This window comes from Chelonia mydas, chromosome 1 (genome assembly GCF_015237465.2).
Source record: "Chelonia mydas isolate rCheMyd1 chromosome 1, rCheMyd1.pri.v2, whole genome shotgun sequence".
Taxonomy (NCBI): Eukaryota; Metazoa; Chordata; order Testudines; family Cheloniidae; genus Chelonia; species Chelonia mydas.
This window is the reverse complement of record NC_057849.1, coordinates 116,508,951-116,533,158: the sequence shown is the minus strand read 5'-3', so window position 1 is coordinate 116,533,158 and position 24,208 is coordinate 116,508,951. Positions and strand designations below refer to the sequence as shown.

At 41.0% G+C, this 24,208-nt stretch overlaps 1 protein-coding gene across 4 annotated transcripts in view; it reads right to left on the bottom strand.

Annotated features, from left to right (window-relative positions):
• The window catches only part of AFF3 (AF4/FMR2 family member 3), a 482,362-nt gene that overhangs the window by 411,498 nt on the left and 46,656 nt on the right, over positions 1–24,208 (bottom strand). For all 4 annotated transcript variants that reach the window (XM_037898291.2, XM_043537046.1, XM_043537051.1 and 1 more), the window contains exon 2: positions 4,403–4,523. In XM_037898291.2, coding sequence (XP_037754219.1) covers positions 4,403–4,523 — 121 coding nt within the window. The remainder of the gene's footprint in view (positions 1–4,402; positions 4,524–24,208) is intronic.

The following is a 24,208-nucleotide window of genomic DNA, read 5'->3' as shown; positions in this document are numbered from 1 at the left end:
AACAAGTTAACAGGAGGGTGAAAAAGCAGCGTGGCACCAGCACACCAGAGCACAAGCATCAGGAAAAAATGAATTTATCTGGGGGTACACTTCAAAAGGATCCATTTCAAAAGTTTGCTGGACTATAAGAAGGGGGAAAAGAACCCCTGGACAGTTATCTATCACTGTGGGAGCAGAAAGGACAGCACTTTTTTCATCTATGAAAGTTGGATCCTGGTCCTGGGGGCTGGTGCTGCTGAGAAGTTGCTTTAAGTGGACACTTACTTAGACATAGGTCTTGTCTTCACTACAGCACTAAACTACATAACAAAAGTCAATGTAAACTACGTCGACTTACTTCAGTGTCTACACCGTGCTATGTCGACAGGAGATGCTCTCCCATCAACATAGCTTCCATCTCTCGTTGAGGTGGATTATAGAAGTCGATGGGAGAGCACTCTCCCATCAACTTAACATGTCTTATCCAGACTCACTAAATCAATGCCGCTACACTGATCTCAGCAGCACCAATTTAGCCTGTAGTGAAGACAAGCCCATAGGTTTTAGCATGTTAAAAGTTATGATCGGTCTCTTGGAAATGTGTTATACTTTTGTTTTATATGTAATCAATGTCACTGTTGCCATTATTCCTACTCAATATTCACTTGAATATGTGAATGTCTGTTCTTTGTTAATAAACTTATTCTCCTTTTACAATAATGTCATCTCAGTACTGTGATATTAAATAGACTGTTCCTTCTCTGTTGAAGTAAGCTGGTATTTATAGTATTTGGAGACAGTGGACTTAATAATTACTGAGTGTTCAGTGATGAGCTGCATAATACAGGGGGAACACTTCTGGGGAGTTGGAGAACTGGGATACACCAATTGTTTACTTGGAAGGCAAAGTAAGGACTGGAAGAATGCTGAACGGTTTGCCTGGGATGGCTAACAGACTGGGGTGTCAGGAAGCTGTCATCCAGCTTACCACCAACAAATCTCTCTCTTGCTAAGGCAAGGGGTAACACGGTGACTTACAGTTATGGACATCCCGAGAAAGTGTCACAAAGAGGCCTGAGCAATGAGATACAGGCCTGAGAATGTTCAGAGGCCTTCATTTTACCTTCTGCAGTGAGAACTCCACTTATTCCCCAGTCAGTTTCTCTCCAATACAGAAACCTAGTACAACCAAGATGCCTTCAGCCAGAGCTACAGGCATCTTCCCCTGAGGCAGTGGCTTTCATCACCAATTCATTAGCATGGAAGGTGGCCCACACCTGCTGCACAGCCAAGTCTACGCTTTATGTGCACAAGCTTCCTGGCATTAGTTCTGTGAAAGAGACTCAATCAGAGCAGAAAACGTCTTCCTGGTATTAAGCCATGATAAAGGCCACAAGCAGTGTAAATCTGACATTCACAGAATCTTAAGTGCTGAAGCTCTGGTGTTCAATACTGTGAGAGTGATGGTTTTCCCTGTAGCCATGGTTGGCATCACCAAGACCTTACACTGAAGGTGGGAGACGTAGGTGGTGGTTTCCATGGAGAGGATATATTTTTTCTTCACAACAAAGCCAGATGTAGAAGTGCCTGTCACATCTTTTTCACTAGCTCATCTAAAATAGGGTGGAAGGCAACAGCACTCTACGGGAGAGGGAAATTCTGGCCCTGTAACGTCTCAGTAACTACACGTGCAGATTTATGAGAACACCAGCAGAGCTGTTAACCTGATGTTTCTCCACAGCAGAAATATATTTGGCATCTATAGAATCCTCCAGCTCTTCTGAATCCAAGCTGTAGTCATCATCACCAACCTGATCCTCAGCCCACCCCCCACTCTCCCCCCCCCCAGCCGGGTATAAATGGAAGGAACTGTCTGGTGATGGAGGAGCATGGGGTAGCCTACAGCATCATAAGTGCCTCAGGAAGCCCTGACAGGGACTGCATCAGAGTCCATGGTACAAAAGATACAGGGGGTAGGAGAAGCTGGTGTTGAAGCCAGAGCTTAGTGACTGAGGGAGATAACTCCTGGGGTACAGGCACTAACCCCAGTGTAAAAATCACTCCAAGTGTACTGAGAGCTCCCCTCACTTTCTGACACAGGGTGAGAAGGTTGCACTGATGTCAGTATTGAAGACTTTGTGGCAGCCTCTCACAGAACTAAGAGTGATTTGGCCTGAGAACACATTGATAATTCAGAATCACCTTTTCCATACCGTGGGACTGAGATGATAAATAGAGATGGTAGGGGGAAAATCTGGAGGCCTCATTACAAAGGTTTCTGGAGGGAGGTTTTAGCAGCAGCTGGTCAGAAAGAATAAGACCCTCTCTCTCAGTGCTTCTGCTCAACCTCTTCTTCAGACCTCTACAGATTATCTTAGTACCACCAACTTCAAGTACATAGCTTTGACTATGCAGGTTAAGGATCCACTGCTTCCCGGGCAACAGCACAGGACCCATTTGGTGATGAAGCTACCTGACTGGGCTTAGCAGAACGAAAATGCATTGCACCAACCCAGCAGCACCTGCACCAAGTCTCAGCACATAGTGGTATTGAGTAACTTGTGCTCATGGGTTTGCCCTTCAAAACACTCCAGGCTGATCTCATAAGGGACTTGTGGTAGTCTCTCTGCAGTACCTTGAGGAGGACTTGAAGATGTTTCCCATGTTTTCTAAGTGCTTAAGCCAACATCTGCAGCAAATCTAACACTGTACAACTGGTAGGCCACTCCAAGGCAGATGGAGCAGAGCTATTTTAATAACTTAGATCTGACTGGAAGGCAGGGACATAGTAAAAGGTACCCTACGGTGCTTTGAAGCATCCAAAGAGAAGAGCTGGAGCAGCAATTGGAGAGGTACAGCCCCTGCAGGGAGCTCTTTTACTGACCATGCTCAAGAAGGTAACTACCAGTCCTCAAAGGTTAGGCAGTGCTTAAGCTCAAAGGGTAACATGTGACCACTGGTGGTGGGACTGGCTTGTGCTCCATCCCTTAGGGAGCAAAACTCTAAATGACATTTGGGAATTCTGTCTGCCCCTTTTGGAAGGTGGGACCACAGGAATGAAAATCCTAGCAGATGGTATTTTCAGACCAATTTTGTTTGTGTCATTCATAGCGAATAAAAAATAAACTATATATACTGTCATGCTAAACAACAGGCACCTAGATTGTATTCATGATACAAACATATTTAGTGTGTAGCTAAATATGACTGGACAACAAAACTGGCAGATGAAATGAAATGTCAGTAAGTGTAAAATAAAGCACACTGGAAAACCATCCCAATTAGACATACAAAAGGATAGGGTCCAGAAATCTTGGATTCATTGTGGATAGTTTTTGAAAACATCTGCTCGATGTGCAGCAGCAGTCAAAAAAGCTAACACAATGTTTGGAACCATTAGGAAAGGGATAGGTGAAACATAAAACATTATGATGCCACTAGGTAAATCCATGATATCCCCACACACACACATTGAGTATTGCGTGCCATTCTGATTGCCACATCTCAAAAAAGATATATTAGAATTGGAAGGGCAACAAAAATGTGTAGGGGTATGGAACAGCTTCCAGATAAGGAGAGATTTAAAAGACTGGTACTGTTCAGTTTAGAAAGGAGACAACTAAGGGGGGATATGATGGCAGTCTATGAAACCATGAATGGTGTGGAGAAAGTGAATAAGGAAGTGTTATTTTCCCCTTCACATAACACAAGAACCAGAGGTCACTCAAAAAAATGAACAAACAGCAGACTTAGCACTTCCTTACGTTTATTTTTCTTCACACAACACACAGTCATCCTGTAGCAGGGGATGTTGTGAAGGCACACATTTTACTGGGGTTGAAACAAGAACTAGGTAAGTTCCTTGAGGATAGGTCCATCAATGGCTATTAACCAAGATGCAACCTCATGCTCTGGGTGTCCCTAAGCCTCTCACTGCCAGATACTGGGACTGGATGACAGGGTATGGATCATGCGATAATTGCCCTGTTCTGTTCATTCCCTCTGAAGCATCTGGCACTGGCCACTGTTGAGGACAGAATACTGGGCTAGATGAACCATTCGTCTGACCCAGTATGGCCATTCTGATGTTCTTATGTTAGCCTGACCACATTCTATCACAGTTACTTTCCTAAATACTTGAGAAGTAAAGCACCATCACCTTTACTCTTAGATTCAGTGCAACCTCCTAGACTCAATGCAATATCACAAGGTATTAGATTATTTCATTTTAGTTACTACTGAATCTTGTAAGAAACCAATATAAAAGTATCTGATTCTCAATGAACCATAAATGTTTATATGCAAGTTTTGTGAGGCCAACACTTGTAAGAGACTACTGAAGCCTGAGCAACATCTTGTACAACCTACATTTTATTGTCCAAAAATAAATAAATAAAAAGCAGTACAGCTGGGAAATATCTACCTTGTACGGTTCACTGAAGAGGGAGTAACTGGTATTAAATGAACCATCTTCCTGCTGTGCCTCCTGATTTCTCCTCTCCCATTCTTTCCTCCGCAGAACATTTCTGTCTGGTTCATAGACACTGCGTCAAAGGAAAGAGAGAATTTTAAAAAAATTAAAGGGCAACACATAAACCAATGTTAATCTATTAACTGTGGTTCACAGACAGATGGCAAAGATAACAAGAACATGAATCAGATTAATGCCAATCTAATCAGTCAGTTGAAGCTCAGGTCTCTGAGTATGCCAGTGCTTTCTCACACAGAAAACAGATAATTAAATTCTTAAGGAAGCCAAAAAACAAAAAACACATGGGGCAAGCTCCAGCCTGTACTGAGCTTCTCTGCCTGAAATGTGATGCAGAAAAGATGGAAGCAACCTTGACAGAGCACTGAGAGTTCTCTTAAGACACATGGTAATTACAGCTAAGAGTAAATAGAAATTATGAACATATTTCCACTTATGACACATCCTCAGTGTGTTATAAGAGAATGCTCCTTTTTTACACAACTGTGTTTCTGTTGTGATTCTTTCATTAACTAGCTCCCCAAAGAGCAGTTAAAACTACATGCTGTAGTGGTTTTCCTAGTTATGCTCCTTCTTCTTATCTATGCTAATCAGTCAAGTCATGAAACTACTGTTGAATCAATTCCTTCTTCGAACTGATTTGACACCATCACAACTTCAGAGCATGAAAAAATGAATATTTGAATGATGGGGTCAGGGTGGGGGAAGGGAGCTGGGGATTAAATGGTATCACTGCATGAAACAATTGTGTCCTTTTTGGAAATAAACTAAAAGCCCCAGTATTGAAAGACAAACATCAAAAAAATTTCTAAAATGTTATTTTTAATATAAGAGGTCCAAGACATGAGGAACACTGTGTCCATATCACTTCCAAACAACATATATAGATTTGCAAACTTCAGTCTCTTAAGTTTCATCCTCATCACAAAACAAACCTAAACGCCTAAACAGTTTTACAAGTGTTTACAATTATTAGATTAAAAGGATGACTTAATATTTTGCTTTTTCCAGCTAATGATTTCCTCTTTTTTGTGATGTAGTTTTGTAAAGTGGAAAATACATTAGTGTCATGTAAGTGTATTGGCCATAAATAAAATAAAGCTTGTCTGTCTCACTAGCTGCCCAGTTAAGCAAAATGGACTTTAAATCATTTACCCAAGTGACTTGACTTAACATGCATCAGGGAAGACTGTTAAAATGCCCAAAGCTGTTAATTTTAAGATATGAGTGTACTGAGAACACCTAAGATATGTAGACACTGTCAGTATTTTAAAATAATTTCTTAGTAGTGTCTAAAGGACACTAAAATCCACTGTCCATTTGTTGACCGGTGTGAGATGAACATCTGAGCCTAATTCTTAATGGACAGGTGTTCAGCACTATCTCAGCTGAAACCTCTGATTGCAGTCTCAACTCAGATGCCAAACACTGAGCATGCAGACTTAAGAGTGCTCTGATCCAAAGGAAAATTCTCCTCAAAGCAAAATTAAGATACAGCAAAGTAGAGAAAGCTGGCAAAGCTGCTGCTTAAGATGCACTTTCCTCTTTCGCTTAAAGAATTTCTTTATTCAATGCTGTCAATTTTTCACTTTGCATGTGCAATAAATGTACTTAAAATAATCCATCTTCTGCAAGAACTGAACTTGACCCACTTGTACTGATGGGATAATCATAGACTGGTCCCTTAGATTGTATGAAGACATTGGTGAAAGCCTTACTATTTCAATGGAACCTGCCTTGTGCAGGTGAGATTCCATTTAGCAACCATTATAGGAGAAAGTAAAGAACATATACCACACACAGTAGAGAGAGAGAGAAAGCAGATGTCATTTTAAAGTTACTATACCATACATCTGAGATAACCCAGTGTGGTAAATTGATAAGTGACTTCTAGCAGGAGGAAGGTATGGAGTGGAGCGAGGGGCAGAGCGGGGGGTGTGAAGAGGCATGGTGGGAGCTTGGGGGAAGGGGTGGATTGGGGCCTGGACCTGGGACTGTGTGGGGATTGAGCACCCCCAGGGAAAGAAGGAAGCTGGTGCCTGTGGTACAGTATTTAATTACATGATCACGTACTATATTTCCCAGGCTGCTCTGGAGACGAATCAAGGTTGTGTATTGAAGACAGATATTTCGCTGTAGGATCTCTACCTCATTTGTTGCAGAAGTTTAAAGGTGTGCACCTATTGATGGTACTGGTATGGGTGGGCCGAAGTCTTCCCAGAGCTGAACTGTTGACCCAGCTGACCCGAGTGGAGGAGGCTGCAAAACAGATGGCTTGGCAAGTTGCCACCCATACTAGATCTCCCAGGTCCTGGGCCATGAGGAGCACATCACTGGTATATGTAGACGGGACCACCCACAAGTCCGGCTCTTGAAGTACCAGCTCCATCATTCTCTTACAGAGGAAGGGGTCAATGGTGAGGGCATACAGTTGTCTGGAGGGCAGGCAGCCCTGATGCACCCCTCGACCGAAAGTGGTAGGTTTGGTCAAAGCCCAGTTGAGCTTCACCAGACACTCTGCAGCAGCTTATAACTCCCGAAGAAACCCCACAGAGCAGGGACCAAAACTGAATACCCACAGAGTGCCTTTGATCCACACTGTCAAATGCTTTCTCCTGGAAGAGGGACAAGAGACCATTCCTACGTGTGAAATGGAGAAGGTACCAGACCAGACAGAAATTGTCAGAGATGGTCTCCCTGGGATGGAATAAGTCAGGTCCATAGACGCCAACTTTTCCTGGCGCCAGTGGGTGCTCAACCCCCCCTCGCCTCCGCCCCCACCCCGACTCCACCCCTACCCCGCCTCCTCTTGCCCCTTCCCCAAAGTCCCCGTGCCAACTCCGCCCCCTCCCTGCCCCTATTGGATTCCTTCCCCAAATCCCCGCCCCAGCCCCACCTCTTCCCCAAGCGCACCATGTTTCCCCTCCCCCCCCCCAGCGCTTGCCACTGCCACGAAACAGTTGTTTTGTGGTGGCAAGCACTGGGAGCTAGGGGGAGAAGCGGGGAAGGTGCACTCGGGGAGGAGGCAGAGGTGAGCTGAGGTGGGGGGGGGGGAGCTGCCGGTGGGTGCAAAACACCCACCAATTTTTCCCCGGGGGTGTTCCAGCCCCGGAGCACCCACAGAGTCGGCGCCTATGAGTGGATCACGTCTGCCAGCACGGATTTCAGCCACAGAGAGATGACCTTCGGTATGACTTTATAGTGCATGTTGAGGAGTGACACTGGTGCCAATTCTTCAGGTCATAGAGGTCCCCCTTTTGGGCATGTGGACACAGCTTGCATGCACAACAAGGGAAGCACTCTGCTCTCTAAGGACTTGGCCCAGATGGTAGCAAGGTCCAGGCCAAGGATGTCCCAGAATGCACAGCAGAACTCCACGATCAGTCTGTATCATAATGCAGACACACCAGGAGATCAAATTAAGATTGCACAGGCAACCTTCATTCTGGCATCTCCTAATTTTTGAGAGCCTGACTTGACAACCTTGAATGTAGTTTGTTGCATGTAATATAAAGTGGATTCTCTGTGGTCCCTGATAAGGGTTGCTAAGTTAACTTGGAGTAGTAGGAATCTCCTTACATTTTCACCTTGAGGTACCTTTCTTCCCATTTAGAAACTCTGGCCTTGAAATGCTTTATATATGGCATCTAGTCTGTAGACAGATGTTCAGGCAGACATCTCCTTTTGAGGCTGTTACACCCTAACCAGTTTCTAGAAAGTAAATGACGACATGAGTCTTCACTCTGGCACCCACAGATTAAAAAAAATCACCCATATGACATTCACTGCTAAAGCTGAGGGTCTTTTTTTCCTCCCCTTATTTGATGCAAAAAAGGTCAATAAAAATGTATCGTTTCTAGGTCTTTGAATGCCCATCTACACATCCTGAATTAGATATTGACTTAGCAATGGAATTCATAACTTGCAACAATATAGAATGACTATGCAAATGACAAAGCAACATCATGATGACTAATATGCCATTTATAAACAGTACCTTAGAAACAGCTGCAAGTTGAAAAATATGTTCCTTTGTTAATGGCAGATGGCAAAAATCTCTAGTATTTGTAAGACTGCTCTTTATTTTCAAGAACATTGCAAGAATCATATTTCCATGAACGTATGTCACCAAATGTATTTATTTATTTTGTTTCAAAGACAATAGGCCAACTGCTATAATTTTATTTATTGCAAACACTTTAGTTAATGAAAAATGAGTCTAAGAGTTTCCTTTTTTAAAAAAAAACAAAACTTTCATCATCATCATGTTCCCATTACGCCTCTGGTGTTTAGGGCAGCGACGAAGCTCCTCACTTTGTAATTTTTTTTTTTAAATGTACATATACCTATCTAGGCATTTATACTATGTTCATCTCCCTGATATCTGAGCCATATGGCACAGGTTCTTAAACATTTCAAGACTTTTCCCATATGCATCCCAAAAATATACTGATGCAGCTTTTTGAGTATAGGCCAAAATGCCTGGGCAGTTAGGCAAAACTGGACTACCAAACAGCAGACAATCCTCAAAACTTTAAAATTGGTTTATTCTACATTATACACTGAAGTCAAACACTAAAAGGATAGGTTTAAATGGTTTTCATAGACAGTAAGTGGTTATTTTTAAAATGTTGTATACATTCTGAATTCATGTGTAAAAGATATTAATTGGCACATGAGTTACAGTCCAAATGTATGCAGTACTGACATCTATATATGAATGAATGAAAGTTGAATTTATATAATGCTTATATTATCCTATGCAGTGTTATTGTAGCACTGTCAGTCCCAAGATATTAGAGAGACAAGGTGGGTGAGATATCTTTTACTGGACCAACTTTGAAAGCTTTTCTCTCTCTCTCTCTCACCAACAGAAGTTGGTCCACTAAAAAATACTACCTCACCCACTTTATCTCTATATTATCCTAGGTACTTCAATCTGTTTTATAAACACATTTAGATTTATTTCAGCTCTGGCAAAGCACATACTAAAAGAGGAAAATTTACCTGTTAATTATGTAATACCATTTCATGCTCAATGGATTATTAGCACACCATCATTACTATTGCTATAGTGGCTTTACATGGCTTTCTTCCCTTCTCCAGTTCCCCCACCCACCCCAATATATACGTTTCCTGTGTAACAGTCTAAACCATGGAGTTCCCAGGTACTTTGCTGCTCAGACATCTAAAGAATGCCAAACTTCTCCCTCTAAGAAGGAAAACAGGATCAAAACTAAGAAGGATCATCTCCTGGAATTACATGGAAACTTTTCAGAATAAAGGCTAGCAACCATTTCTGGACAACCCAGTCTTTAAGGAAAATGAGGAATTGAGACTTGGATTAGAGTGGTTAGTTCACTGATTTCTCTAGCTAGTACTATGACTATGAAACATTAACTTGATAATTAAAAATAAAAAGATTTACATAAACATCTATGGACATTAGACAACGTACAGTGGACATTATAAGAGGCATAGATAGACTGAAACTTCTCTTCAGGATTGTACTATTGAAGCATGTGCCCTAACTGGAAAGAATTAAAGATAGATGCCTGGATTCCCAGGAATTTGAAAGAAAACCCTTTGCAACACCAAGCCTTCCTAAAAAAAAAACTTCACAATACTGACAGGAGCACTCATGGGCTGTCTTTTGCTTGTCTTGACACCAGAAGGAACAATTTTTCCCCAAGTTCTATAGATACGGACAACTCATGAGAAGGCTTAAATGGGTAGCCATAACCTTATCTGAAAAACCTTGCCCACCAAAAACTGAATTTAATCTCTCACAAATCATCCAAATAGTAACAGGGTCTCAGGCAATGGAGAAGACATCCACCTGAAAAGCCTGAAGTTTTAAGCATTGCAACTCCACTACCTCAGGAGTTTCTTGTTGTCTTCTGGGGTGAACCATTCCAGAACCAGCCCACCCAGGAGGTTGAACAACTCACATTGAAAGGACTATTCTCTAATTCCAACTTGAGAGGCATCTGAGAACATCTATCAACACATTTCCTTTCCTCATCAGATCACAAGTTCTTAGATCAGGGTGGCCAACCTGCGCCTGAGGAGGAGCCAGAATTTACCAACGTACATTCCCAAAGAGCCACAGTAACACGTCAGCAGCCCCCCATCAGCTCCCACTCCCCCCCACCCCCAGTGTCTCCCACCCGCCAGCAGCACTGCCAATCTGCACCTAACCCTCCATCCCTGCGCCTCCCACCTGCTGTGATCAGCTGTTTTGTGGTGTGCAGGAGGCTCGGGGGGTGTGAGGAAGAAGGAGGAAGGGTGCAGCAGACTCAGGAAAGGGGCAGGGACCTCGGGGGGAGAAGTGGAGTGGGGCCAGGGGCAGAGCCAAGGGTTGAGCAGTGAGTACCCTGTAGCACATTGGAAAGTTGGAGCCTGTAGCTCCAGCCCTGGGGTTGGTGCCTATGCAAGGAACCGCATTTAACCTCTGAAGAGCCCCTTGTGGCTCTGGAGCCACAAGTTGGCAACCCCTGTCTTAGATGATCAAGTTGGTATTCACTCCAAAGGAACAGGACTCTTTCTACAAACTAAAGCAACCCCCTTTTCTGAGATACTTCATGCTAATACCAAATATTGTTTGTCATCACCAGCACTACTTCACCTCTTCGAGGCCATAAAAATTGCCAGAGAGTACCAATGGGAGCTTCAAAATAGACATCAGTCTTTTGCTGCCAGACCTCCATCCTTACACCATCTGATATTTTGGAGGAATATAAGATGCACATCGAAGTAGACAAATCTCTCTTGCATTCTGGTTCTGGCCTTTGTATCAGTCCATCCTTAAGGGACCTTCTCATGCTGTAAAGGAACTTTGGGAAAGGAGACACAAAACATTTCCTATCTCAGCCTGACCTACCTGCAAGGTGAGAGAACACACTCAAGTGAATGTAGAATGACCTGACTATGGTTGGCTGAGTTACCAGACCTTTCATAGAATCATAGAATATCAGGGTTGGAAGGGACCTCAGGAGGTCATCTAGTCCAACCCCCTGCTCAAAGCAGGACCAATCCCCAACTAAATCATCCCAGCCAGGGCTTTCAATGCTTGTTTATTGATTCTAGAGATTTAGGTTAGTATTTCTTGGATTTCAAGACATTTTAATTTAAAAAAAAAAAACACATATGTGCTAAAACAGTTCTTAGCGGATCTAATATTGTAACCTTATTTGTATTTTATCTGGAAAGTGTATTTATTTATCAGGAACCATGAATCTTGAACAGTAGTCTACAGGGCCCCTACAAGCTAGGCAATTCCAACCTGCCACCCAGTGACCTGCTGCCAGGTGCCAGAACAGCAGCTGAACTCTGACAGAGAACTCCAGTCCTGGAATCTGATTGGTGGAACATTAGGGGATCCCGATTGGTCCCCAGCTTCTATTTAACCCAAGCACAGGAACAGGAAGTTGTCCATGCAGATTAGGACTGCAGACCCCGCAATCTGCTCCTCCTCATCTCCTAGTAACCTCACCCTGCCTGACATCTGAGTCTGGGTTTTGCCCTCTGGCCTGTCTTGGACTATGACCTCCTGGTATCTGACCCAGTCTGATTCCTGCTCTCACCACTAGGTCAGGCTACCCATGCCCAGTCGTGACACTATTATTTGGCTACATTATCTGTTCAGGTTTCTTCTCCTAATAGTTCACAGTCGTACACTATATTATACATATAAAACTTTTACAACCTCAAATCCAAATAGAACAACAAAAGCGTAATCCATTTTTACATTAATATGGAACAGTTTCTTAAGGTGGCAAATACATAGCTAATTTTACATCTCAAACTGGAGCATATAAAGTCCATAGGGACTCCTACTGTACCTTTATTGATGATCATCTAGACACCCTTTTTGGGATTAGATCCTCCTTTCCACCAGTTGTTCAAGTGCACCCAGACTTCCTCTTTTCCTTCTCACGTCAGAATTTATAATCTTCACAGGGAAGCACCACAGACTGCAATGCCTACTTTCAAGATCATGGAAATTACAATGTCTGTGGTTTACATGTTAAGTTCCTAAATACTGCATGGTAGCATAAAGAACCTATAATGTTCACAGGAAAAAAACCCTACAAAAACAAAACTTAAATAACTAAAGATTTATGAATTCCAAACAGTAAAGCTAGACCTCCGTACAAGCGACGATAAATATGTAAAAAGTATTTAGCCCAAGCCACTTTTGAATTATGAGCAGTTAAAGTTAGAACTATTTTAAAAATGTGAAAGACAAATAATATTTCAAAGACTCATAACTTACAAATGGCTTATTCAACTATCCTCAAAGTTACTCCAAAAATTCTCAACAGACCTATGACTTACTATACAAAATTTCAGGCTGAAAAAAGTTTTTCTTAATATTTTATGGTCTAATTCTCCACTGCATTACACCAGTTTTTGCCAGAGTAACTTAATTGAGTAGCTCCTGGGTAAAACTGGTATAATGCAGCGGAGAATCAATCTAGCCCCGATATAGGATAGTGGTTGTAAACAGTGAGATAAAATGGAAAATGTTTTACAACTTTAACAATGGTATCCTTACTGTAGTCCCATAGTATTTTAAACCACAGAAAGACTAGCCATCCAGAAACAATGTACAGGAAACTGCACAAGATATTTTTAGAAAACATTTTAATACTGACAATTTAATTATTACAGCACTGTGTACTTTGCTTGTTAAATTGCTATGTAGCATTACAGTGCTACCATTTCATGTTTGTTTTGCTTTCCATTTCATTGGTTATGTCCATATTCTTTGCTGGCCAATTTACTGGTATCAGTTCCATTTTCACCTACATAAAAATAATAATTTCAAAACCCTGTTGCTAATAGAAGCTCTTAGAGATGACAGTTCTACATTTCTGAGAGTTACATGCTTTCCCTAATGAAATGTAAACCACTGGTTCAATTAGAACAAAGAGTCAGACTTTAATGAACCAGTGACATGATCAATAAAATGCTATACTGGGCTGCAAGTGGTTTTTTTAGACTTTTCATCTGGTTTAAACAGCAGAAGTTAATTTGAAGATTTTTACAGTATATTTTCCATTTACAAATAGAAATGCCGTGGGGTAAAGCAATTACTCTGATTTACTGTTTTCTCTTTGATTGAATATAAAGATGTAACAGGGTCTCAAAAAAGCAGTAACTTAGCAAGCTGTGCTCCTGTCCACAGACAGATAAAGCACCTACTTTGCTATTTCAAAGAGTTTACCTCCAGGCAGCAGCACAGAGAAAACATCAAATCAATGACATGTGTCTAAGACGAGATTGATGTTTACTCTCACAGCTTTTCATCTTACATCTAATAAATTACTTTTTCTTTACAAAAAATGTCTGATTAAATTTCATTTTTCACTTTGCAGTATCAGTTTTAAAACTTTAGCTCTGAGCAATTTTAAAGACAGGATTCACTGATGCTTCATCTTTTATAGCCTGTTTATGATTTGTATTAACCATGAAACACTACCATACAAACATGAATATGAAGAGTCTTGTAGTACCAGCCATCCATTCAGTGGCAGGTGCCAGCTTGAAGGTGCTTTAATTACCTTCCTGAAAATTCGAGGGCTAAAACTAGGAGCCATGTTTTCAGAGCTACCTAAATTGCATCCACAACTTACATCTGAGTGTACCATATAGGCTTCTGAGCATGCAAACTGCCAAGTATCATTTGTGTGCAATTACTATTTCGTGTGTGCAAGACATTTTGTGAGTTTTGTGCATGCAAAGGGTTTATGCTCAGTTGAATTGGTCAATTTTGAAAATCTGGATTTAGAAATAGGTTGAATTAGTGCAACAAACCTGAGAACATAAGAGCATTCAGAGGCTCTATCCAAGTTGGACATTTACTTATGTAAAAGCACTATTTATGGCTCTGTCACTGGACAAGCCAGCAACTTTTTCTTAGCCAACAATGTCCCGCTAATGAATCCAGCCCTTAACTTTAGCATCATTTTTATTTCAGAAGGAATAACTTCATCGTACTCTAAAACGTGCCATTCCAGATACATAACATTCACACACATACATTCTTCATTTGTGACAAACAAACCCACCATTTATGTATTATCATAACACTGATCATTTTTAACTTTATTCTAATATGATCCTTAAGGTGTTGGTGCTATGATGTTTAAAATCTCCAAAAAGACCTAAAATTGAAAGAGCCCCCAGTAGGGACTTGAGCCAAAACAGAAAAGAGCTTTACTATTACTACATATAAATACCTAAACTTGATGGGAATTTTGGACTATTGCCCTGATATGTTGTTTTGAAGGTTTATTCTTGTGGGAAGCAAATTCACCACCTTCATAAGCTTACACCAGCAGTGAATTTGCCCCTTTTGATTATCAGCAAGGAAAAAACAAACATCACATATGAAACAAAAACAAAAAAGTTTTACCAGGTGCCTTAAATGGAGACGCTGACACTGTAGCTAATGTGTAGGAAACAATCTTCCATTTGTCATCTACTCCCACCCTCGTTTTTTTTTTCACTAAGCCAAACCCCAGGAAATCAAACCTGAATAGCACAAAACACACTAGGGAATGTATTTGATTTGAACCTTTGTGTTTTATTTTGTTTAAAATTATTTTTCCTTGTAGTTTTAAAAAAAAAAAAAACATTAGAAATCAAAAGGGAAGCACTTTCCAAGTTAACACTTATTATTATTACTTATTATTATTTGTACTCTTGTAGCATCTAAGACCCCCAGACATGTACCAAGACCCCCCAGTGTAGGCACTGTACAAACATGAACAAGAGACAGTCTCTGCCCCCAAAGAGCTTACAGTCTAAATATAAGACAAGAGACAACAGATGGATACAGACAGACAGGGGAGTACAAGGAAACAATGAGAATATGGTGAGCGTGAAAGGCAGTTGTCTCAGCATTTCCAGAAGCCTAACCATTGTTAATGCTTTTGTAGGCCTCATAGCAAGGGAGTTATAAGAAGGATTTTTAGGGGGGATAAGGAGTTAGTTTTGCAGATGTGCACAGGGAGTATCTCCCAGGTATAAGGGGCAGCATGGGAAAAGGCATGAAGATGCTTTGTTTGAAAATTTAAGGAGTGAGCATTAGAGGCTAACATCACTGGTTAACTGCACGTAGGCATCAACCTTTCGATATTGAATGAGAACTTGTAAATGCCACTGGCTGTTACACTAGCCATTACCTATCTCTGCTCCTGCCTATATCCAATCTAGTTTCTTATTACACTGGTCCCTGCCAAAGAGGGCACTCACAATACTCCATTTGTCTAATTTTCCCACAACAATTTTAATTTTCTTAGGCATCTTTATGCATGGATTACCATTTCAATTCTAATCTGCCAAACTATGATGATTTCTGCCTTCATTTTTTTCCTTAAACCTTTAAAAAACAGCAACAAAACCCACAAAGGCAATAAGCAGAGTCAATTATAATTACTTCTTTATAAAAAAAATCCAACCTTGTAACAGAACTGTCTAGGAGGTGAACAAGCATAAACTGAATAATTGCATAATGTTGGTGCCTGCCCCAAACAGTTTACAGTCTAAGGCCATGATCCTGCAATAGGCTCTGTGCAGGCCGAGGGGTCCCTAGTTTCTAGAGATGGTTGAAACATTTTTTTACTGTTGTGAAAAATATTGAATTGTTGAAGTTGTTTTTTTGCAGTGTCTGAACAGGTGGGGGCTTTTCATTTTTTACTTTTTCAACATTTTTCATGGAAATAATAGAAATAATTTTAATTATTATTATTTGTATCATCATAGTGCCTAGGAGGACCCCAGTCATGGATCAGGACCCCATTGTAAGAGGCATTGTTCAAACAGAACAAAAAGTGAAAACTTACAGTGAGACCATTAGAGGTATACCATACCAGCAAAACACTCCAAGCATGAACAAAACTGTACCAGCAAAAATGTGCTTATTCCTCACGCCCTTCACCCTCACCCCAAATGAAATAAGTATACCAGAAAGTGTGAAGTTGTGGTTAAAACTGCATGTACACTAGTGGCTCCTGCTGGCACTGCTGTGTCAGTCAGAGATCACATGTAGCACACCCCTGACCAATTTACCTATGCTGGCAAAAGTTTAAAGCGTAGGTTTGGCCTAAGCATTTCTAATGCTTTGTCTAAAAAAATCCCTACAGTCTTTTTTCACACTGTCATGTTAAGGCTTCACTTAGATGGTTAGACACAGGAGCGGATTTATCATGAAACAAACCCTGCGGTGGCACAGGACCCCACAACAACAGGGGGGCCCCTAAATCCAGGACAAATATCTGATAACCTGGCCCTGAGTCCTGAGGCAGTGCAGCCGGTCTCAGGCAGGCCGACTGCCTGCATGCCATGGCCGGTGGCCCCACGCTTCTCCCGGAAGCGGCCGGCTGCGGGCATGTCTCTGCGTGCCCCTGGCAGGGGGAGGTGGCTCCATGCACTGCCCCTGTGCCGGGCAGCACACGGAGACCCGCTGGGCCCCCTTCCACCACGGGGAGCGCAGAGGCATGCCCGCAGCAGGGCTAAGGCAGCTCCCTGCCCACTCTGCCTCCCTCCGCACTGTGCCGCTCCCGGAGGGGTGGGTGTGCCTGTCACTTTGGGAGCCACACCGCCCGAGGTAAGTGCCGCCCCCTTCCTCCTACACCCCAACACCCTGCCCCAGCCCAGAGCCCGCACCCAGCACCCAAACTTCCTCCCAGAGCCTGCCCCCCGCACCCCCTCCTGCACCCCAATCAAGGTACCTCACTTTATTTTCATTTACTTCCCATTACTTATAATATAGGAGGTGGATGAAGAGAAAAAGAATGAAAAACAGGAGAGAGATAAGAAAGAATGTTCTTTTTCTTGGCTGGGTCCCCAGGGACAGCCCCGAAAATGAAGCTGCATACAGGGCCCCCTAACTGTAAACCCGCCACTAGTTAGACAGCAGGATGATAACGATAAAACCATTGCTTCCTGTCTCCACTGCAACTTCTATGTTGCTTCCACCAGGGGAACTGCATCTTCAGTGAATTATGCACTCGATTTTCCCTAGTATAGGCAATGTCTAATATTTTTAATCCCTTTTCATCTTAAATCTTAATTTAGATGTGCAAGCTCCTTGGTTCATGCTCTATGAATTTTATGAATATGTAAAGTGACACGTATCACTTATGGTGCTATCAAAATAAATAATAGTAATTAAAATAGGGTAATGAGCTCTCAGAGTAGGTCTACACTGGAATAAAAGACGGCAGCATGGCCCTAGCCAGGCATGGGTGTTTAATTGCTGTGTAGATGTACCCTATGTCTAAAAGAAGGGTAGCTGGATTCTACACTTGGGGCTCAATTCTGCAAGGTGATAAGCACTCTGGCCCTGATCCGTAATGCACTTAAGCATATGCTTAATTGTAAGTATATGCTTAAATACTTTGAGGTCTCAGGATCAGAGCACCCAGCACATTGCAGGACTAAGTCCTAGATGAAACTTCTAAGTGGTCTTTGAGTGTCGGGCCATATTGAGCACATTCCAGTAGTTCAGCCTCCAGCTGACAGACCAGTTGGGGGTAATTTTAATTTGTTTGTTAGCCCTAACAATGCCCCTACATAGTTAAGTCGACAAAATGTGAGTGAAAAATGTGCAACAGGTATTTAGCTTTAATGTGTACAAATCTGTAAAAACTCTTGGCTATCACTGTGACTTAATTCTGAAATAAAATTCATGAAGACATCAAAATACAGTACTACCTGCCTCCTGCATGAAACATGGGATGCATAATTGCAGCTATATGTAATATTTTACTTTCAAGGAAAGATAAAGTACAGTTTTCTATTACAAATGTCAGCTGCTAGTAACCATCAATTCTATGACTCATGAAAATGTCTATACATGTTTTATTAACAAAGCAACATTTCCAATTTACTGTTACTATAATGGATAATGACTGAAGGTTCATCAAGGTTAATCAAGAAAATGATATACATTTTGTATTGTATTATGTTTTACTTGGCTTAAAAAGGATCATGTGTGACAGCCTTTCTGAGTGCGTTAAATCATGATTTACAATGTTATGGAAACGACACAATTGCTGGAATGTGAAACAAATAATGAATATATCACAGTGTAAGTCATCACATTTTATATATATATGCAAAAAACACTTCTTCCTTGGGCATTCAGTGGACATTCATTGAGTTTGTTTTTGAATTTACAGAATAGATATACATTTTGCAGTATTTGCTTGTGGTTTATTTTTCATTTTTATTTCATAGATAATTATATTACTTTATAAAGAGAGGTTTTTATTACAGAGCAACCATCATGGCTCATAGCTGAGGTTCAGGTGAGTTTTGCATGTATATATCATAATACACATACGCACACACCCACAAAACAAACATGGATGAAAAGAAATGCAAATGAAAAATAAATCAATGCCAAGGTATTGCAAACCTATGCCAGTTCCACATATACAAAAAACAAACTCAGTGAATGTCTAAGGAAGAAGTCCAATAAGGTTTTCTCTCATACGAACACATGACACTGTGGCTTATTATACAAAGAAACACTCTCTCCCTGACTCCAGTGATGGTTCCTATGTTTGTACCAGAAGTCTGCAAGGATTATACATTTACATAAGTAGCAATAATGAGATACCATTTTAAACCTGGTATAAGTGAAATATGACTCAGATCAACCGCATCCTGCATATAGGAAAGTAAAAATCGCACCTTGTACCTACGTATACAGATACTTTGGTAAAAACAATCATGGTTCCACTCAAAAAAGTCTGGCCTCAAGGAAACAAGAAAGCTGTGTTTTATTATGTATTTTGTTACTCTAAAAGTAAAAGTACTTTATATACAGTATACTGTGTTTCTTTAAGAAGTAAATGTTACCAGCTAAACAGATTGTGTTGCACCACACAACTCACCAGTTTCTATAAAATCAACTGCACACATTTTAACTGCAGCTAATTAAATGCAATGCTATTCCAAATCGTCACCTTCAAACACTGAAAATGCCAGCAGAAGCTGGAGTTTATGCTTGCCCAATTAACAAGTTAACCACATATCACTTATTCTTAGAATCTAAATGAGAAAAATACAAAACACACAAAAATATAAATTTCAGTTTCCTGTTCATTAAATCCTGCTTGGCCTCTGCAACTCCGTCATATTTTGACACATAGCCCCAAGGGGCACAAAATCAAAATAAGAAACAGAAGTTAGGCAAAACTGGCATACCAAGCTCTAAACAATTTATGTCCATACAGGAATAAAAAATGCACGTCTTCTTTAAATGAGGAACATGTTGAAGCTTTTGCACAATGGGACAAATATAATTAATTTCTGCTTCTTACACAGAATTTTTCATCATGTTATTCACTATTCATTGAGCCTATCAGGTGAGCATTTGTATCAAAATTCATGCTGCCCATCTTTGAAATTTTGTGCAGGAGCACCCATGTATACCTACAAGCACTTAATTACTTAAGTGAGAGACAATGGGAAATTCAGTATTTTACTTTTCATTATATCCAATAAAGATTTCAAATTAACTCATTTTTATTTTTAATGATTTGTGTCTGTCTTATTACTTTGATTTTATTTTAAAAGGATGTCAGGATATGGCCTGCTTACAAACCCAACAATAAAGGACATTTTTCAGAAAGAAAAACAGAGCACTAAACCAACTAATGGTAACATAACTAAGGGGAAAACGGTCATTTAAAACCCTTTAAATATGGTATTACACAGAGGCATTACATCTAGTGTAAGGAATGCTTCAATTTCGGACAGATTATAATTTCTTTAAATAACTCAGCATTTGACAAAATGACATTAAAATGAGAGGCGGCTATCCAGCAGCTGAACCATGTGACAGATGCAGAAGCCACTCCAAAGACACCAATATAACTGCATGGGGAGCCTGCCAAAGAGCCAGATGCTGCTTATAAAAGAATATCAGCTTGGCTTCAAAGTCGTGTGGTTCCAATCCAAAATGGGTAAGCAAGTGGTCTGATGAAGTATGATACATGGTACCCTATATCCCAAACAGCTGCTTTATTCTCAGGATTTCTTTCAATACATTTTAAAATACCTAGTATTTTTGAGGGGAGAAAATAGCTTCCAAGAAAATAAAAGAGCAATGGGGGAAGCTCTTCATACTTTATTTTTAAAGCATATTTTCACAAATACACACTTATATCAGAGTACATTGCTCAGGATTTTGCTTAAGCATTATGTAAGGAGAGTGAAACTTTATTATTTCCTGATCAAAGAGCCAGTATGGTCTAGTGGACCAAACATCAGGCTGGGAGCAAGGTATTCCAGAGTTCTAGTTTTGACACTAACACATTGTGTTATCCTTGGGCAAATTACTTTCCCTTTCTGTGTCTTGTTTGTACAATGGAATAATACCAACCATCTTGTACAGCATTGGGAAGTTGTGAAATTAATCTGTACATTGCTTTGAAGGTGTTAAGTTCTATATACATTCTAAGTATGGTAAAAGAGCAGGATAACAAATACCTAAAATGTTGCTGTTTGAATCTTATTTGTGTCAAAATTCCCATTTTATTCCTCTAGACAGTTTAGAGGACTCTAGATCTATTTCCACTACAAATCTTTATTATAGTGTTTCTCCTGGGCTTCATTTTGCCCCCACTTATTTGGGCCAATTGTGTATATCAAAAACTCTTCCCAGTCAGCCTACTGAAATCAGGTTCATTTCAAGACATAGGAGAAGACTTACTGAAATTCTTCCCCTGCTAGGTAGCTATAGATCTAAAATAGACAGGGAGAGGGAGCCAGAAAAGGGCAGAAAGTCAATGACTGTGCACTCCACAGATATGTCTGAACTGCAGAGTTAGCCCAGGCAAGCCTAGCCTAAGTGGAGTCTCTCCACAGCAAAGCCCTACCTATGCCAGACCTGGGTGGCAGCACCCACAGTGATGTTGTACTAGCCTGAGTGCTGGGCTAGATTTCTAGCCGGCTATCCCATGGATCTTAGTACTGCATTAAACTGAGCCACTCAGTGTATTATGGGAGAATTTGTCTGTCCCTCCTGTGCTCAAATGGGTCTTACTGATATCGCACCACAGCTTTATCAAAAGGCTGGTGTTAGCTTCTGGCCAACTGGCAGCATGGGAGAAGGATTTCTTGGATAGCATCTCCGTTCAAAATGCTGGGGAAGTGCAACAGAAATGGAACAGGCAAACATGGGGTTGAAATGCAGTGCAGAAGAAAGGACGAGTTGGACAAGAAAGTACAGCCGAGGTGGAACGGTGGGATAGCATTAGAGAACTTACAGCACCTGGACTTGCATTCTCATTGCAAAGTAGGTGAGCTGTGTGAGCCCAGGCTGACATGAAACCAAGCTCAAGCCTGTACCCTCAGCCATACCTAATAGCTGTGGGCTTAAAGGACCCTGAAGTCTGGGTTGGAGGTTTTTCTATGTGGCTGGAAGGAGAGTTAGGGGCAATGCTCGAATTGTAGCCCAGGTAAACTCTGCAGTGAAGACACACCACATGAGTGCTGCCTGCTAGCAGAATCTTGATGTAGCACCGAAAAACCAGAGAAGTCTGTCCTCTAACCCCTCTCCTCCATTCTGGATGGGTTTGCAATGGAAATAACCTGACAAGGGTAAGAATAAACCTATAGGCTGGAAGGGGATAAAAGAGTTGTTCCAAAATCAACGCAGTTCAGGGTGCCAGCACATTGTTAGTGAATTGGCTCTTGGTTTGGGTCCAAGTGCAACAAGGCAGAATCCACCTGCTGGGATACCCCAATGCAAAAGTGAACAGACGTAATTAGCCAAAGAGCATTTTGTTAAATGATACATACTTTTAAATAGTAAATTGCAACTACAAAGATCCTTCCTGAAAATATCCCAAGATAACCATGCTAACATGGCTTCTAAGCAAGAAAGAAAATGGCAGAGTTACTAATTTTCAGAGTGGATGAGGCGAAAGAATCCTGTAAAGCTATTTCAGTCAGTTTTTAGTATATCTGGAGAAAAAATTATTTTAACAAAGAAATTCTGTCCGTTTGGGATTGTTTCTAGGTAAATTTTAAATAATTAGTATTTTATTCTGATCTAAATGAAAAGATGATTTTATTCACTGGGTGACAAAGATATGTAGAGGGTCTGAGGTTGTATAGGAGACCTTAAGGAGCACTTTGCTGTTCTTGGTGTGGGAATAAAATGGATACCTAATATGATATTAGCAAGGTATAATGAAGGGGGGGAAAGCTGTGTGGAATTTCAGAAGAGAAATTATGTAATCGTGATTTTGAATGCATCCTCTTTGAGCCAAAAGGATTTGACTCATTGGGTAGATATGACAATCAAAGTGTAGATAAAATTATTTGAAACTTTTTTTCCCAAAATTAATTTCTTCAGTGAACGTTTTATATTTTTACATTTATAAAATGTGTCTTGTCACATCTCAAGGCACATATGCAAAATTTAAACAAAAAGCATGCAACTTTTGTCCCTTTCACCAGTACAAAGGATATTCCATAAAAAAACAGCAATCTCTTCTCCCTGAATGCATCCACTCTCTCAAATGTTTGAGAAAATGTATAAGGTCAAATGGTCAACAGAAACTGTCTGACCAATGGGGAAAGCACTTTCTAGAGCTGCTTGCCTTCCACTTTGAATATTTAGACACCATCCCCATGACATTTATGTAGATCCTATTACCTTGTGCACCCCATTTTAACCTCAGCTGCCACAATGGCTCGTGCAAAGAGGCCGTCTCTCAGAGGTACAGGTACAGTATGCAGGTAGCCAGGTTTAAAGCCACTCAGAACTTTAGAAATTAAGATCAACATATTGAATGGTACCTGAAAGCAATCAAGAAACCAGTTCAATTCTTGGAGAACCAGGGTAATACAATATGTTCCCTGAATCTTATATGGTCTAACATCTAGGCAGCTGTTTTCTGTATCAGCTGTGGCTTCTGAATGATCTGAAATCATCCCATGCAAAACATATTTCAGCAATTCAGTCCTAAATCACAAAAGTTTCCATACCCTCAAGATCCTATTTTCATCCACCTATCATCACCTCTGTCTTTCTGATAGTGATCCTCACCTAAGTCTCATCTTAGCCAGTCACTGAGAAAGCACAGATGCAGCACCACCATCAGAAGATGATGACAATGAGACACACTGATGACCCTGCAGCTGAAACCACTCACTATCTCACCGAGCAATCTCACCAACAGCTTGACCAGGAAGAGACACAAAATGTAGCCTTGCAGATCCCCACACAAGAAGAGCACCTGTCCCAAACCAACTTCTGGGACTCCATCAGAAAGAATGAACAGTACTGTCTACCTCAGCTAAGGACCACAAGCAAATTGACAAAGCTCTGTGGTCATGGCATCCGGTACTAAAGACTCTAGTAGGCTAAAAGAATCAGCACGTATAGCTGGCCATTGACCACAGCTAGAGGCAGACAGATAACGCATGATATAGCCAGGCTGTTTCTTTGCCATATCCAGATCTCAATATGGACTGAAAGGGATCAAGGACATCTGAGAACTTTAAATGACACTTCATTTTCCTCATCACAACCTTCTCAATAATCTTCCCCAAAAAGGGAAATTTAGGAAAAGGGTAATAATGGATGAAGTTACCAGTAGTAAGTGATGGGCTTCTTGAGTATGGGCCCTAACCAACACTACCGGAGGGAAGCCCTACTCTTCCATAAGGGGTTATTATCCATCCCAACTATCAGTGAAACAA